The sequence below is a fragment of the Microtus oregoni genome, unplaced genomic scaffold (genome assembly GCF_018167655.1).
Source record: "Microtus oregoni isolate MIOR12 unplaced genomic scaffold, Mior012 000029F_ref0000214, whole genome shotgun sequence".
In the NCBI taxonomy this organism is placed as follows: domain Eukaryota; kingdom Metazoa; phylum Chordata; class Mammalia; order Rodentia; family Cricetidae; genus Microtus; species Microtus oregoni.
In genome coordinates, this window is record NW_024543088.1 from 15,963,858 (window position 1) to 15,981,347 (window position 17,490).

Consider the following 17,490-nt stretch of genomic DNA (forward strand, 5'->3'; position numbering starts at 1 on the left):
GCTCGAGGAACATCTGGATTACCTAAAATGGGTGGAGCAGGCGCCACATAAGAGTCCTCTAAGGAGTTACACGGTTCAGGACTCTCAGTTTGGGGCTTCCCCTCAGCTCATTAGCTCTCTCCCGCTCTCAGGAGTGTTCTCTGTCTCTATCCCTAAGCATGTGTCCTTGGCCTAAGTCTGGACACTTTGACAGGTGCTTGAGGTCTCCGATCCAGAGGCATGACACCTGAGCCCATCAACCAGGAGATGAAGCCAGGCAAGGCAGTGTGCAACAGCAGCCGCTTGGGAAGAGGTAGCAAGATGTTAAGTTCACTTGAACTCAGGAGTTTCATTTAGACATCCTGGGACATACAACAAGATCTTATACTTGAAGATTTTTAAAGGTTCAATTCCCAGCAACCCACATGGTGGCTCCCAACCATCTGTAATGAGGTCTGGTGCCCTCTTCTGGCCTGCGGGCATACATGGAGGCTGAACACTGTGTGTGTACATAGTAAATAAATAATTAAAAAAAAAAGAAACCCTATTTCAAAAAAAAAACCCAAACAAACAAAAGTAATAAAAAGAAGGGCCTTCGAGATGGCTCAGAGGGGAAAGGGCCTCCCTCAATGGCAAGCCTAACAACTTGGGTTGGATTCCCACATAGTAGAAGAAAAAAACTGGATCCCACTGGTTGTCCTCTGAACTACACACACACACACACACACACACAGAGAGAGAGAGAGAGAGAGAGAGAGAGAGAGAGAGAGAGAGAGCCCTAGGGACAAGGGGTTCCAGGGAACCTCTCAGAAAGACAAGGAGAAGCAAGCATTCTCAGCTGTTTCTGCCTCCATGAAGAATTCAGAAAACCGTTTTCACTGGCTCCTGCTTTGCCCTGCTTTCTTATACCCACAGAACATATTTTATACTAACTTGTTCCTTTTGGGGGGCTCATGTGTTTTTATAGGATTTTTTAAAATAAAAATTTCTAGGAAGCGTTCTGATGTTTGGTTTGTTTGTTATTTTAATTGTTTTTTTTTTTTGAAATAGGGTCTCACCAGGTTGGCCTCAAACTCATTCAGATCCACCATCTCAGCCTCCTGAGTGCTGGGACACAGGCAGGTGCCACAATGCCCAGCTAAGTGTTCAGATTCTTGTTGTTGCTGTTTTGTTTTGTTGTGTATGTTATGGGTGTGTTTACATGTGTGCATGTGTGTGTCAGAGGTTAACATCGTGTCATCCTTGATTGCTTTTCATCTTTACTTTGATGTGTGTAGGTGTTTGATGTATGTGTACCATGTGTGTGCAGTGCCCATGGAGGCCAGAAGAGGGCAGCAGATCCCCTATGACTGGAGTTACATACAGTTGTGAGCCTCCACTTGGCTGCTAGAGACTAAACTCCAATCCTTTTCATGAGTTGTGGGTGTGGGTGGTGAGAATCAGACTCAGGGCCTCTGCAAGAGCAGAATGTGCTTTTAGCTTCTGAGCCATCTCTCCAGCCCCCTTCACCTTGTTTGTTGTCTGTTTTTCAGGCAGAGTCTGGCACTGAACCTGGAGCACATCCAATTAGGTAGAGTGGGTGTCTGGCCAGCAAGCTCCAAGGATCCACCTGTGTCTGTCTCTCTGGCTTGTACACGGGTGCTAGGGATCCAAACCCAAGTGTTCAGGTACCTTGCCAGCTGAGCTGCCTCCCCAGTATCGTTTAATGTTTGTTGAGAATCTCAGTACATTGCCCAGGCTGGCCTCAAATTTGTGCTCCTCTTATCTGAGTCTCTTTAGTATTGGGATTACAAGCTATGCTACCATTCCTGGCTTGCTTGGATGCTTATTGTATATCTATCCAGAAAGCAAAGGGTAGAGCCAGGGGTTGTAGCTAAGTTGTAGGGTGCTCGCCTGGTATGAACCCTAATTTTAATCCCAGCACTAAATATACTGGGTGGGGGTTCACACACACCTGTGACTCCAGTCCTGGAGAGCTGGGGACAAAGGGATCAGGAGTTCATGCTCATCTTTGACTACACAGAGAGGTCAAGGCCAGTTTGTGCTTGTAGCGTGGGCTCCATATTCACCACTAGCCTGGTCCACATGGAGAGTTCCAGGCCAGCCGGGGCTATGCAGTGATGAGCCTGTCTCAGAAAAGAGGGAGGGTCAAGCATACTAGTGTATTCTTGCCGTGTACCAGAGAGACAAAGGCAGAAGAATTCCAGCAGGTGTTACATAGAAAGATCCTGTCTTCAAAACAAAATGTGCGCATGCACACACACACACACACACACACACACACACACACACGCGCGTGCACACGATATTCTGGCAAGTTTGAAGCTATCCTAGGCTGAAGTATGGTGACATTCTGTTTTGTTGTTGTTGTTGTTTTAGAGACAGGGTTTCTCTGTAGCTGGAACTAGCTCTTGTAGACCAGGCTGACCTCGAACTCACAGAGATCCACCTGCCTCTGCCTCCCAAGTGGTGGGATTAAAGGCGTGCACCACCACCACCTGGCCAACATTCTGTTTTAAACAAAGATCAATAAACAGGACACTAAGGGCACCACTCAATGACAGTATGCTTGCCTGGCTTAAGGAAGGCTTTAGGTTTGAGGTTGAGTGGCAGGAAGAAATGAAGGAGAAGAGGAGGGAAAGAGGAAAGCCTGCTAAACACAGAAAGGTTTGTTCTTGGGCTGCCTGAAGAAGTACTCTGGGCATAAAGGATTCTGATGGGTTTCCAGTCTCTGATCTGGGAGGGGAAATGGGTCTCACTATGTAGCCCTGGCTGTTCTAGAACTCTCTATGTGTAAAGGCTCCCAGACTCTAGCACAACTGACTCCATGGTGGACATACCATTCAGGCCAAAAAACTTAACACATAGACAGCACCACCAGCCAAAATGAAAGAAAGACCTAATCCATCGAAGTCCTTAGTTCTGGGAAAGTCTCTAAATGTACTAACCTTGCTTTTTGGTTTCTGTAATCTTCTGTGGTGGATACCGCACAGCAGTGTGGACCTGCCTCTTCCTCCCAAGTGCTGAATTTCTTTCATTTTTGATTATGTATACACACTAGTGTCTGTGGGTAGATATGGGCACGTGAATGCATGCACCTACAGAGGCCAGAAGAAGGTGTCCTTCAAATCATAGTTGGTTGTAAGTCACCAGACATGGTTGCTAGGACATCCTCTGCAAGATCAGCACACTCTCTTAACTTCTGTGCCATCTCTCCAGCTCCCAAATTCTTTTTCTCTGTGTGTGTATGTCCCTGCAGGTGTGCGTGTGCACGCGTGTGTTGGTGGAGGGCATGTTCACTCTCCCCGTTGGTCTAAGTGGCAGGTTTCCCAATGAGAAGGCATTTCACACTGAGAGTACACAAAGGCTCAAATTTGGCTGCCCCCAGATGGAGTATTCTTGATTTGATGGTCTGTGACTGCCAAAGCCTCTGTCAGCTGATGGTGAGACCTAGATAGTCGTGGTGGTAGTGGTGAGGCTGGGTGAGTTTTTAATTTTGTTGGGTTGTTGTTTTGTCTGTTAATGAGGCTCTCAGAAGCTGAAGGTTTGGTTCATCTGATGGAGTGCTTGCCTGGCATCTAGATTCCATCCCCAGCACTACGTAAACCTGTGTTGTGATGACGCAGGCTGGCCTGTAATCCCTCAGCCTGCAAACCCTTCCTTAATCCTCTCAGGTGGTGGAGACTCCAGGATGCTGGAGGCAGGAGGATCAGAAATTCAAGGTCATCTTCCTCTGTCTGGAGCATTCCAGGGTAGTCTGAGGAGGAGAGCTGGGGTAGGGGGAGAAGGAAGTAGTTCCAGCTCCCATCCCTCCCGCCTGAACCCTCTGGCCCTGCACACCCAGGTCTACCACCTGGCACACCCCAGGCTGAGAAAAAGTTTGTCGCCACGCCATCTTTCCAACCTTCAGGATGGGCCACAAGCCCAAGAAGAGACAGTCAGGCTAGTACCCACACTGGGTTGACTTCCTGTGTTGGAAACTTCTCCTGATGGCAGGCCAGCCCTAGAAGAGGGCTAGCCTTCTGCTCTTGGTCTTCCCCTGCCGGAAGCCTGTGGTATCCGGACCTCGACTGAGCTTTGGTACCAGGTGGGGATGCTTAGGGGTCGAAGGAAATGGATCCCAGAACTACTTTCCCAACACCTGCCCAGATGGTGCATCTACAGGATACCAGTTTGCACCTATGGCCAGGAGTTAGAGGGACTGCAGACTTCTGCTGCAGACTTCGAAAGACCCTTTTCTAGGAATCTCTCGCCTCGCTTGCGATCGCGTGGCGCGCGGCGCAGAGAAGGATCGACCTGGGAGCGACAGCAGCGAGGCGGGGCCGAGTCATACCGGGGGCGGGGCGGGGCGGCTCCCGGGCTCCTGGCCCAGCCCGCCCTGACTCACCCTCTCCGGCCCGCCCGCCCGGGAACTCTGCGGGAGTCCCGGTCGATCCATTCCCTGGGATCTACGAGTTGGGCCCGGAGTTCCATCCGTGAAAGGTAAGTAGCTGGGGTTGAGGGATTTTGTCCCACGGGAGGAGGTCAACCTGGAACCAGGGAATGACCCAGGGGAGGATCGCTCAGGTGTGGGTGACTTCGTGGCCTGGGCGAGAGCAACCCCCGCCACCCCCCCCCACACACACACACATTGGGAGTTGAAGCTGGGAGTGGGAGGGGGTGCCTAACCCTCAGCCTGGCCCCAGGAGCTCATGTCCTGGGAACCAGGCAGTCTGGGACCAAGCGAAGCAAGGGAGATCAACAGGCAGGCAACGACTTTGTGAGTCTTGATTTCCACGACTTGTCCCAACGTGGGATGGTGGAGGTAGTGGAGAAAGATAGAAAGTTTGTCTCAGTGAGAACCCTCGAAGCTGCAGAATCCCAGTCTCAACACCCTGCTCCCTGAGGTTCTTAGACTTCAAGATTCCAAAAGCCCCTACAAGTCCCAGCAAAGGAAGCTTGGGAAAGTACTAGCCTAGATGTCCATAGCTCCGTGCCCCGCCTCCGCCCCCAGACTTGCCACTAGGGGTGACTTTTCCTTACCTCAGTAACTCCCTTGTAAAAAGAGTAGGGATTGAACTTTGACTTTGTTTATGTGTTTAATTTTCTTACTTTATATTTTGTATGTATGTGTGTGTGTACACATGCCAAGGCACTCTCGTAGAGGTCAGAGGACAGTTTGTCGCAGTTGGTTCTCTCCTCTGCCTTACAGCCCCTGAGACTGAGCTTACATCTTCTGGCTTGGAGGCAGGGACCTTTGCCCAATGAGCCGTCACAGCAGCCCTGCGATTTGGGTTTGGGGTTTTTGTTGTTGTTTTTCATATTTGTTTGTTTGAGACAAGGTCTTTTGGCACAGGCTTGCCTCTAACAAGCTAGCCACGCATCTTAGACTGACCTTGATGTGTTGGTCCTTCTGCCTCTATCCTGAGGAGGATTACAGGGATGTGTGCTGCCAGTCCAGGTTTTATGTGGTGCTGGGACTTGAACACAGGGCCTGAGCCATAACTCTGACAACTGAGCCATATCCCTCCTTCTGACTTTGTACTCTAAAGGTTAACACACTTTGCCGTTCCTTTCTTGCCCCTTAGCGTGATATGAAGTTGGGGAGGCTGAACAAGGTTGGAGCATCCTCCGTTTTCCATTTCAGCATCAGAAGCAGGGCATAGGTGTGGGGAGGAGTTTGCAAGCTCCTCCCAAGCCTGGCCTTCTGAGACACCCCTCTTGTGTGTGGGTGTGTATAGGGACCAAAGATTGACTTGGGATGTCCTCCTCAGTGGTTTTATTTTTTTGAGCCGTTTCTCACTGAACCTGAAGCTCATGGCTTTGGCTGGACTATCTCGCCAATGATGCTCAGGGATCTACCTGCTTGACCCCACTGTGCTGGGCTATGGATCCAGACTGGCCTGCTGGGAATATCACGCGGGTCCTCACAGCTGTGTATTAAGCTCTTTCCTTTTTTTTTTTTTTAAAGATTTATTTATTATGTATACAACATTCTGCCTCCATGTATGCCCGCACGCCAGAAGAGGGCGCCAAATCTCATTACAGATGGTTGTGAGCCACCATATGGTTGCTGGGAATTGAACTCAGGACCTTTTGGAAGAACAGCCAGTGCTCTTAACCGCTGAGCCATCTCTCCAGCCCTTTCCTAACTGAGCCACTGGGTGCTTTCACTGGATGCAACAGAGTAGGTGTCATCAAACAGGAGGTGAGCATTGGCTAGACAGACTCAGCTGATACTTGTAACAGTGAAATCTTCATGGGTTATGTTCATTCTCTAAGAGAAAGGTCTCTACACTTATATTTCCAAAATATGGATGACCTTCAGCGTTAGGCTGGACATGGCGGCACACTTCTGTAATCCCAGCATTTAAGAGGCTGAGGAAGGAGGATTGGAATTTTGGGTTCATCTTGGGCTACACAGCCAGCACAAGGATAGCCTGGACTACATAGCAAGAACTTGTCTTAAAAAAAATAATGAGGGGGCTGGAGAGATGGCTCAGTGGTTAAGAGCATTGCCTGCTCTTCCAAAGGTCCTGAGTTTAATTCCCGGCAACCACATGGTGGCTCACAACCATCTGGAATGAGGTCTGGTGCCCTCTTCTGGCCTGCAGACATACACACAGACAGAATATTGTATACATAATAAATAAATAAATATTTTTAAAAAAATGAGGGGCCGGGCGGTGGTGGCGCACGCCTTTAATCCCAGCACTTGGGAGGCAGAGGCAGGCGGATCTCTTTGAGTTCAGTTCCAGGACAGGCTCCAAAACCACAGAGAAACCCTGTCTCGAAAAACCAAATAATAATAATAATAATAATAATGAGGGGTGGTATAGCCAGTAACCCCAGCCCTTGGGAGACCAAGCAGGATCAGGAGTTCAGGTCATCATCCCTCACCCACCACATAGCTAGTTCAAGGACAGCCTGGGTCACACAAAACCCTGATGTAAAAAAAAAAAAAAGACTTTGATGTTAGCTGGGCGGTGGTGGCGCACGCCTTTAATCCCAGCATTTGGGAGGCAGAGGCAGGCGGATCTCTGTGAGTTCGAGACCAGCCTGGTCTACAGAGCTAGTTCCAGGACAGGCTCCAAAACCACAGAGAAACCCTGTCTCGAAAAAACAAAACAAAAAAAAAAAAAAGAGCTAGTTTCCAGGACAGGCTCCAAAGCTACAAAGAAACCCTGTCTTGAAAATCCACACACACACACAAAAAAAATAATAATAATGAGGAAAGGGAGGGGTTGGGAGTAGCCCAGTGGGTAAGGTGCTTGCTCTGAAGGCATGAGGACCTGAGTTGAATCTCCAACACCCAGATAAAAGCAGGACACGCTGGTACACATTGGTAACTTTAGTGAATTCCAGGGCTCAATGACTAGCCAGTCCAGCTAAAATGCTGACCCTCAGATTTCAGTGAGAGCCCTTCTCAAAAAAAAAAGGGGGGGGGGGGTGAGGGCAGGTAAGATAACTTAGTTAAGATAGCTTAGCAAGCAAGCGCGAACACCTGACTTTGATAGCCCACATAAGATAGGAGGGGATGGATGCCATGAAGTTGTTCTTGATCTTCACATACTCACACACACAACACACAGTCACACACACACAACACACACACCACGCTCACACTAATAAATTAGAGAGCAGTAGACACCTAACACCAACCACTATGCACACACACATGCATACACAACATAAAATAAAAAAAAAACCTTAACAACAAAGCAAAAAAATCAGCTTTGAGAGCAACCCGAGACATTCTGTCATATAGACTCCCGTGCTGTTTTTCTCTACACTTCCCCCAGCTCTGTGAGTCCCTCCTGCTAAACCCTCCCACCAGCTCTCTGCAGACATAGCAAAAGGGGCCAACCCTGTATCTGCCTGCTAGGATTTAATGGCAGGTTCCAGAAGATGGAGTTTGAGTCATGGAGTCAGACAATGATAATTCCTGTGTCTCCCTCTGATTGTGTCTGTCTATTGTGTGTGTATGTCTTGTTCCTGGGAGCTGGGCAGAGGGCTCCTGTTTTCTGACCTCTGACCTGTGAGAGTAGGTTGGCAGCATTGGGGAACTTGTGAGACTGGTCATGGAAAGTGGAGACAAGGAGTTGGTCCCTGCCTGCATGGGTAGCACCCCTTGAGGAGTGCCTCAGAAGGATCCAATAGGAGCCCAATGTGGGCTTTACTATTCCTTGTTTCAGAATGTCACCCCGGATATCAGTAAGATGCTCTGAGTTCATTTTCTTTTAAGATTTTATTTTTATTTGTGTGTTGTGTGCGCGACAGGGGTTGTTGTGCACTGAGTATTCTAGGAGGCCAGGAGAGGATGTTGGGTGGCTGGAGGCTCTAGAGCTGGAATTACAAGGGGCGGTGAACGCTGTGGGAGCTGAGAATCGAACTCTGGTCCTCTACAAGAGCAGTGTGTGCTCTTAGCTGCCGAGCCTTCTCTCTCTTCCCTCTGGGCCATCATCTCTATCAAACGATGGAAATTGGGATTTTTCCCCCTCCAGTCATGGAGACTCTCTTGCAAAACTCAACACTAAGCTACTACCCCAGGCTGAGGGGATGTTTTAAAAAGCCTTTTTGCAACACGATTTCCTGTAGCCCAGGCTGGCCTGGAGTGCCCTATGTAGCTGAGGATAACTTTGAACTCTGATCCTCCTAACTCAGACCTCCGAGAGCTGAGGTTACAGGCATGTGCCAGTCTGCCTAGTTATGTGGTGCTAGAGACTAAATGCCACACAAGTGCCCTACCAACTGAGCCATCTCCCCAGCCTGAGGCTGAGGCTTTTTTTTTTTTTTGGTTTTTTGAGACAGGGTTTCTCTGTGGCTTTGGAGCCTGTCCTGGAACTAGCTCTGTAGACCAGGCTGGTCTCGAACTCACAGAGATCTGCCTGCCTCTGCCTCTGGAGTGCTGGGATTAAAGGTGTGCGTCACCATCGCCCGGCTGGCTTTTTTTTTTTTAAGCTTTTTTTTCTTAGGACTAGGGAGTGTTTGGTGAGCTTACAGGACCAACCGTCACATAAAGGATCTTGTTCTTTGGTCACTTCCTTGGATGTACCTGATTCAGGATGAATTTGTATAAGAAACCTTGAGCCGGGCGGTGGTGGTGCACGCCTTTTATCCCAGCACTTGGGCAGGCGGATCTCTGTGAGTTCGAGACCAGCCTGGTCTACAGAGCTAGTTCCAAGACAGACTCCAAAGCTACACAGAGAAACCCTGTCTTGGAAGAAAAAAAAAAAAGAAAGAGAAAAAAAAAGAAACTTTAATACCTGCTCCCTTTCCCACAGACCCTTCTACTATATAGAAATTGCTGCCCCAGGGCTGGAGAGATGGCTCAGTGGTTAAGAGCATTGCCTACTCTTCCAGAGGTCCTGAGTTCAATTCCCAGCAACCACATGGTGGCTCACAACCATCTGTAATGAGGTCTAGTGCCTTCTTCTGACCTGCAGGCATACACACAGACAGGACATTGTATATATAATGAATGAATGAATGAATGAATGAATAAATAAATAAATAAAAAGAAATTGCTACCCCAGAGTGGTGAAGGGGTCTGATTGTTGTGCAATACCTGTCTCTCAGCCTAGTGAGTAGGCGCTCAACCCCTATCTTGACTTCACTTGCTACAAACCCTTGGGAGAAACAGAGGCAGACACAGGAGATGTGGATGTGTCCGAACAGTTGGTTGGTGACACAGATACCCCAGTTTTGGCCAGAGCCACAAGTGAACAGGACAAAGGGCTCCTAGGATGCTGTTGACTTTGTTTCTCTCTCTGTCCTCCATCTCTCTCAAGTGTGCATGTGTGTGTGTGTGCATGTGCGTGTGTGCATGTGTGTGCGCGTGTGCATGTGTGTGCGTGTGTGTGCGTGTGCGTGTGTGTGTGTGTGCGTGTGTGTGTGTGTGTGCGTGTGCGTGTGTGTGCGTGTGCGTGTGTGTGTGTGTGTAGAGGCACCTTCAGTCATGTGCTTTCCTTTGTCTCTCCACCTTATTTGAGACGGAGTCTCTCTCTGAACCTGAGACTTGCCAGTTAGGCTGGCTGCCAGTGAGGCCCACGGATCCGCCTGTCTCTACCTCCTCGGCACTGGGAGTGCACACATGCACCGCTCTGGCTTCTCATGGCTGTCAGGATCACACGGATGTTCTCATGGCTGCATGACAAGCTCTTTATCTTCTGAGCCAGTTTGCCGGCCTGTTGTTTTTGTTTCGTTGCACTGAGATAGGGTCTCTTTCTGTAACGCAAATGCTGGCCTCAAACTCCAAATCCTCCTGTCTTAGGATTACAGTGCTGGCTGGCCACCATACCTGGCTTCCCAGGAACTTGTTTAAGATAAGGGATAAAGGGGTCCGTGATACAGCTCAGGGGGAAGGCGCTTGCCACCAAGCCTGATGATCTGGGTTCCACACCAAAGACCCACATGATGGCAGGAGAGAACTGACTGCTGTGGTTCCTCTGACCTCCAGACCCACACCGTTGCACGTGTACACACACACACACACACACACTCACAGAAAGACTTGGATGCTGGCAGGGGTGGGCTGCCTAGAGACCCCACTTTTTGCTTTCCCCTCTGCCCTGAGCAAGTAGCTGACTTCCTAGAAGAGTGATGTCCTCGCTTGCATCCTACACCCCCGTGTGACTTAGGCCTGGCCTTTGCAATAATGATACCTTAGTAGAAAAGGAAACCAGAGATAGACAGAGTGGGCTGGCAGCCCTGGAGCCTGGCAGTCCAGCCCCGTGCCAGGCTCCAGTCATAGGTGTCACCCTAAGAGGTTTTCAGTTTTTAGGGATCCTCCTGCTTCAGACATTCCAACACACTCCTCCCTTTCAGGGCCCAGGTTTCTACTTCTCAAATTCTGAGCTCTGGTCCCTATCTGAACACTCAGGTGTCTTGGCACATGCCTCCAGGGCTCAGTAGCCTTCAGCCTGGCCACACCCTAACCCCTAAGGCCCTTAACTAGAGCACAGCCACGCTCCAGCTTGCTTTTCCCCAGCCGGCTTTTCCGGTTGGGGATTGGAGGTGGCGCCCAGAGCACCCCTGTCAGGGGGGCACACCCCGGAAGTCTTGAGCCCAGGGACACTTGGTGTCAGGGTGGAGGTAAGGGGGCAGCTGGAGAGTAAAGGAATACCACAGTGAATGTCACAGGCTTCCTCCTGCAGAGGTGGGTGGCTCCAGGAGGAGGCTGGAGACAGCTACCCTGTGTTTTCACTCATGAGTTCAGAGAGCGCTGGCAGAGCAAGTAGGGGCTTTTGGGAGGAGGAAGAGCTGTGAGACTGGGAAGGAGGTGAGTTCTGAAGGAAGCGACGACAAGGGGGGGGGGAGCATATGGCTCATAGATTTTAGAAAGTTCTGGCAGAGCTGAGAGTGTATTGGGAACACTGCCCTGTGTCTGGCCTTTCTGGGGTTTCTCCTACCAGGCATAGCCTTGCTCCATGTCTCAAACCCTCTTGTCTCCTGACTCCTATAGGCAGGATGATCCCAGTGGCGGAGTTCAAGCAGTTCACAGAACAGCAGCCTGCATTCAAGGTGCTCAAACCCTGGTGGGATGTATTGGCTGAGTACCTCACTGTGGCTATGCTCATGATTGGAGTCTTCGGGTGCACCCTTCAGGTGAGGAACGAGACAAAAACGGGCAAGGCCGAACAGCTGGCCGTCCTTACCATCAGGACTTTAGGAAGTGCCTTCTTGACAGGGGGGTGACATGTGAAGAGGCCGGGCAGGGCCGGGCCGCACGATGACACTCAGCTAGGCAGGAGTCAGGGCAGACAGGGAAAGGGGATGAAGGATCGGGGTTTCGCTGTGGACATATTCGTGGCCATTCTAATGACTGGGGTCTTGGGTTGCTCTTTCCAGGTGAGGGGTGAGGCCAGAGAGTGGTGAGGATGTGAAGGAGTGGCACCACACCTTGGTAACACTCCTTATGTATTTTCTTTCATGTGTATGTGTGTTTACTTGCGTGTATGTATGTGTACCACATGTATGTGTGGTATCCGTGGAGGTCGGAAGAGTGTGTTAGGTTTCTTTGAAACTAAAATTATGGATGAGAGGTTTTTGGGTTTTTTTTGGGGGGGGGGGATTGGGCAGGGGAGGAGGGATTGAGGCAGGGTTTCTCTGTGTAGTCCTGACTCTCCTGGAACTAGCTCTGTAGACCAGGTTGACCTCAAGCCCACTGAGATCTGCCTGCCTCTGCCACCCAAGTGCTGGGATTAAAGGCGTGCACCACTGACTTTTTTTTCTGGGTTCAAGTGTTCTCAGCCACTCTATATCCCCTTCTGCCATGAAGGCACTGGGCTTCTCTATGGTGCTACTCCTGACTACTCCTGACCAGGTGAAGGGCAGGACCATAAGGGGGCATGGTCTTACATGGCAATGCTTATGATTGGGGCGGGGGAGGTGTCTTCAACTCACTATACAGATGGGTAAGGTCCCACCATGATGATGAGATAGGAAGTGTCTTCCACTGCACCCTCCAGGGAAAGAGTCACTCTCTAAAGGAGTAGGATTAATACTTGAAGTCCTGAAGCCTTCAAGTCACCCAAGAAGAGGGAGAAAGAGCCTGGGTGTCTTGGTGCGTGCCTATAACCCTAGTTACTCTGTAGGCCAAGGCAGGAGGATCACAAATTTGAGACCAGTTTAGACATCTTTGCAAGACTGTCTCTCAAAATTAAAATTAAGGTCAGGGGCAGGAGAGATGGCTCAGAGGTTGAGAGCACTGGCTGCTCTTCCAGAGGTCCTGAGTTCAATTCCCAGCAACAACATGGTGGCTCACAACCATCTGTAATGAGATCTGGCGCCCTCTTCTGGCCTGCAGGCATACATGGAGGCAGAATATTGTATACATAATAAATAAATCTTTAAAAAAATTAAATTAAATTAAGGTCAGTTGTGGCAGTGGACACCTGGATTTCTAGCACAGAGGATGAGTTGGGCTCGGGAGTCCCAGGTCAATTAAGCCACACAGTGAGACCCCATCTCTAAAATACATAGAAAAGGAGAAAAATATCAGTATTAGATCACTCACCTAGCTTACATGAGAACCTAAGCGCATAAAAAATATCACCAATGAAATAAGAGACACAAACAAGAGGGAGCCAGTGCCAAAGCTCACACACAGACCGATTCTAAGTGCTACTACCTTCCTTGCCTCCGTTCTCACAAGCAGTGCTACTAAAGTCTACAGTAATCTTAGGGTTTCCCCATTGTCACACTTTTTTTCTTTCTCGTGGCAATGGGGACAGAAGTCACGGTTTCTGATGCTGCACAAGGTTCTGCAGAGCCAAAGGCCCAGCCCCTCACTGGGGGATTCTAGGCCAGAGCTCTACCACTGAGCTGAATCCTGCCTACTTTCTCCCTTGGACCACCGTCTACTGAAGCTGTCTAGAAGTTGTGCCCACTCTGTAGCCCAGGCCTCAGCTTCCCAGTAATTAGAACTATAGGCTAGCATCACCAGGCCCAACTTGTTTTTCTTGTGGGTGGAATTTTGTTATTAATAAGACCTTAAAGTTTCTTTATTTGGTTTTTCTGAGACAGGGTTTCTCTGTGTAGCCCTGGCTGTCCTGGGACTCACTTTCTAGTCAGGCTGGTCTCAAACTCAGAGATCTACCTGCTTCTGCCTCCTGAGTGCTGGGATTAAAGGTGTGCACCACCATGTCCTGCTTTAGAACTTAAGAAAAAAAAATAGATAGATGAACTTCTGATCCTTCCCAAGTACTGGTATTACATATGTGCACACAACACTCAGTCTACACAGTGTGGGATATGGGACGCCGGGGCTTCATCATGCTAAGCAAGCACTACCAACTAAGGTATATTTCCACCCTAAATGTCTCCTTTTGGGGAAGATATAGTCCTGCTCATAACTCTGCTATGCTTACCTGTGTAAAGATCCTACTTCCAAGAGGTCACAGGGACTAGGGGTTAGGATTTTGTTTCTTTTTTGTGGGACCACAATTCAACACACATACACCCTTGCACTCTTTTTTTCTTTGAGACACAGTGTCTTATATCCTAGGCTGACCTTGAACTTACTGTGAAGCCAAGAATGACCTTAAGCTCCCCATTCTCCTGCTCCCATCTTGTGTGTACTAGGATTATGGATATGTGACACCAAGCCTAGTTTATGCATTGGTGAGAATCAAAACTGCTGTGTACTAGGGCAGGCCTTCTACCAACTTAGCTATCCACACACACACACACACACCCTCCAGTATCTGTAGTAATAGGAGCGGCGGGGCTGCGTCCCCAGCACCCCGGCCACCTGCTAGCTCATGCCCGAAATAACAACACACAAATTGTATTCATTTAAACACTGCTTGGCCCATTTCTGTCTAGCCTCTTCTAGGCTAACTCTTGCATCTAGACTAGCCCATTTCTAATAATGTTTGTAGCACCCCAAGGTGCGCTTACCGGGAAGATTCTAGCCTACGTCCATCTTGGGTCGGAGCTGAATCGCATCTGCCCGGGAGAGCGGCACATGGTGTCTCTGAGCTCACTTCCTCTTCCTCCCAGCATTCTGTTCTGTTTACTCCTCCCACCTATGTTTTAACCTATGAGGGCCAAGCAGTTTCTTTATTGCTTAACCAATGAAATCAACAGATTGATATATGACACTCCCACATCAAGTATCCTTTGCAGATGAAGGCTGATGCTGAGGTTTGACAGCTCTTCCACAGTCAAACAGCTGAGAGCAGTCTAGGATCAGGGTCTCCCACCTCAGCCTGCTTCTCCTCTGTACAATTCCCCAGGCCCTTTATGGTCTCCCAACTCTCTTCCTATCTCCAGGTGACACAGGACAAGATCATCTGCCTGCCCAGCCATGAACCCCGAGAGAACTTATCAGAGGCTCCTTGTCAGCAGCTCTTACCTCGAGGGGTCTCTGAGCAGATGGGGGGCCTCCGAGAACTGAGTGGCCTCAAAAACAACCTCGACCTCCAACAGTACAGCTTTATTAACCAGCTCTGCTATGAGACAGCCCTCCACTGGTATGCCAAGTACTTCCCCTACCTGGTGGTCATCCACACTCTCATCTTCATGGTCTGTACCAGCTTTTGGTTCAAATTCCCCGGCACCAGCTCCAAGATCGAACACTTCATCTCCATCCTGGGCAAGTGTTTTGATTCCCCGTGGACCACTCGGGCTTTGTCGGAGGTGTCTGGGGAGAACCACAAGGGCCCAGCTGCTGGACGGGCCATGGTGTCCACCGTCACCACAACAGGGGCGGGATCGGGAAAGGCAGGTGAAGGCGAGAAGGAGAAAGTGCTGGTAGAGCCTGAGAAAGTGGTGACGGAGCCTCCAGTTGTCACTCTGCTGGACAAGAAGGAGGGCGAGCAAGCTAAGGCCTTGTTTGAGAAGGTCAAAAAGTTCCGCGTGCACGTGGAAGAGGGCGACATCCTCCACTCTATGTATATCCGGCAGACAGTGCTTAAAGTGTGCAAGTTTTTTGCCATCCTGGTTTACAACCTGGTCTATGTGGAGAAAATCAGCTTTCTGGTGTCCTGCAGGGTGGAGACCTCAGAGGTCACAGGGTACGCCAGCTTTTGCTGCAACCACACCAAGGCCCACCTCTTCTCTAAGCTGGCCTTCTGCTACATCTCCTTCGTGTGCGTTTACGGCATCACCTGCCTGTACACGCTCTACTGGCTCTTCCATAGGCCCCTCAAAGAGTATTCCTTCCGGTCTGTGCGGGAGGAGACAGGTATGAATGACATCCCGGATGTGAAGAACGACTTCGCCTTCATGCTCCACCTCATTGACCAGTATGACTCCCTCTATTCTAAACGGTTTGCCGTCTTCCTCTCGGAAGTCAGTGAGAGCCGCCTGAAGCAACTCAACCTCAACCACGAGTGGACACCTGAGAAGCTGAGGCAGAAGCTGCAGCGCAACACACGCGGCCGGCTGGAGCTGGCCCTCTGCATGCTCCCTGGACTGCCTGACACGGTCTTTGAGCTCAGTGAGGTGGAAGCCCTCAGACTGGAGGCCATCTGTGACATCTCCTTTCCCCCAGGGCTCTCCCAGCTTGTGAACCTTCAGGAGCTCAGCCTGCTTCACTCGCCAGCCAGGCTGCCCTTCTCTTCACAGATCTTCCTGCGGGATCGCCTGAAAGTGATATATGTCAAGTTTGAGGAGCTGCGAGAGGTGCCCCTCTGGGTGTTTGGGCTTCGAGGCTTGGAGGAACTGCATCTGGAAGGGCTCTTCCCCCCAGAAATGGCCCGGGCTGCCACCCTTGAGAGCCTTCGGGAGCTTAAGCAGCTCAAGGTACTGTCTCTGCGTAGCAATGCTGGGAAGGTGCCAGCCAGTGTGACTGACGTGGCCGGACACCTTCAGCGACTCAGCCTGCACAATGATGGGGCTCGCTTGCTTGCCCTCAACAGCCTCAAAAAGCTGGCGGTGCTGCGGGAACTGGAGCTGGTGGCCTGTGGGCTGGAGCGCATCCCCCATGCAGTCTTTAGCTTGGGTGCTCTGCAGGAACTTGACCTCAAGGACAACCACCTTAGGTCTATCGAGGAAATTCTCAGCTTCCAGCACTGTCGGAAGCTGGTCACTCTCAGGCTGTGGCACAACCAGATAGCCTATGTTCCTGAACATGTGAGGAAGCTCCGGGGCCTGGAGCAGCTCTACCTCAGTCACAACAAGCTCGAGACTCTTCCCCCCCAGCTTGGCCAGTGCTTTGGCCTCCGCCTGCTAGACGTGTCCCACAATGGGCTTCGCTCCCTGCCGCCTGAGTTGGGCCTTCTCCAGAGCCTCCAGCATCTAGCGCTCTCCTACAATGCACTAGAGAGCCTGCCTGATGAACTGTTCTTCTGCCAGAAGCTGCGGACATTGCTCTTGGGCTACAACCACCTAACTCACCTTTCACCCCATGTGGCCGCCCTCCGGACCCTCAGCCGTCTGGAGCTCAAGGGTAACCGGTTGGAGGCTCTGCCCGAAGAACTTGGTGACTGCAAGGGGCTGAAGAAGTCAGGGCTGTTGGTGGAGGACACCCTTTATGAGGGACTGCCTGCAGAGGTGCGGGAGAAGATGGAGGAGGAATGAGGCCTGGTGGGGGAAGGGACAGTTGACGCAGAGGCCTTCAGATCCTTCTGCCCCAGCCTTGTCTTCCAAGGGAGATGTCCCATAGGCGAAGCAGGAGAGGAAAGAAGGTTTGATGTGTCGGCTTTGTGCAGTTCAGACAAGATCCTGGGACTGGTTTGTCTAGGGGAGAAGCAAGAGGTGGTGGATTTGGGGTGTAACCCCACAGGAAAGGATTAACTCAGTCTTAGATTCTTGGACCAAAACCACACCTGCGTCTTTGGCTGGCAAGCTTGTCCTTCCTCTGAACATTCCAGCTTAGTTAGTGTCCTATACAGGAGGGGGGGCATATCCCAGTGGGATTTCCAACCCACCCCAATGACAAATCAGCATACATCTAGAGTTCTGCCCTAAGGAGAGGACACAGCGGTCAGTTCCAAACCTCCTTATCCCAACTTTAATTCCAAGTCTTTATTTCGTAAGTCCTTTGCCGCAGAGATGGGTACTTAGAACAATGGTTCTCACATT

The 17,490-nt window shown here is 50.3% G+C and overlaps 1 protein-coding gene across 2 annotated transcripts; it reads left to right on the plus strand.

Annotated features, from left to right (window-relative positions):
* The first annotated feature begins 4,391 nt into the window (after nt 1-4,391).
* Lrrc8e (leucine rich repeat containing 8 VRAC subunit E) lies at nt 4,392-16,986 on the plus strand. Of its 2 annotated transcripts, none has more exons than XM_041678157.1 (3): nt 4,392-4,461; nt 11,423-11,565; nt 14,737-16,986. In XM_041678157.1, exons 2-3 carry the CDS (start codon nt 11,428-11,430, stop codon nt 16,984-16,986), a joined length of 2,388 nt encoding a protein of 795 aa, XP_041534091.1. In that variant the 5' UTR covers nt 4,392-4,461; nt 11,423-11,427. The 2 variants fall into 2 exon arrangements, with proteins under 2 accessions (XP_041534091.1, XP_041534092.1); XM_041678158.1 differs by lacking the exon at nt 4,392-4,461 and adding an exon at nt 11,200-11,239.
* The last annotated feature ends 504 nt before the right edge of the window (nt 16,987-17,490 follow it).

Coding starts and splice junctions, on each gene's coding strand:
- Lrrc8e (XM_041678157.1), top strand. CDS start 11,428: ATGATCCCAGTGGCGGAGTTCAAGCAGTTCACAGAACAGCAGCCTGCA. Junction 11,566..14,736: donor TCTTCGGGTGCACCCTTCAG/GTGAGGAACGAG, acceptor TCCTATCTCCAG/GTGACACAGGACAAGATCAT.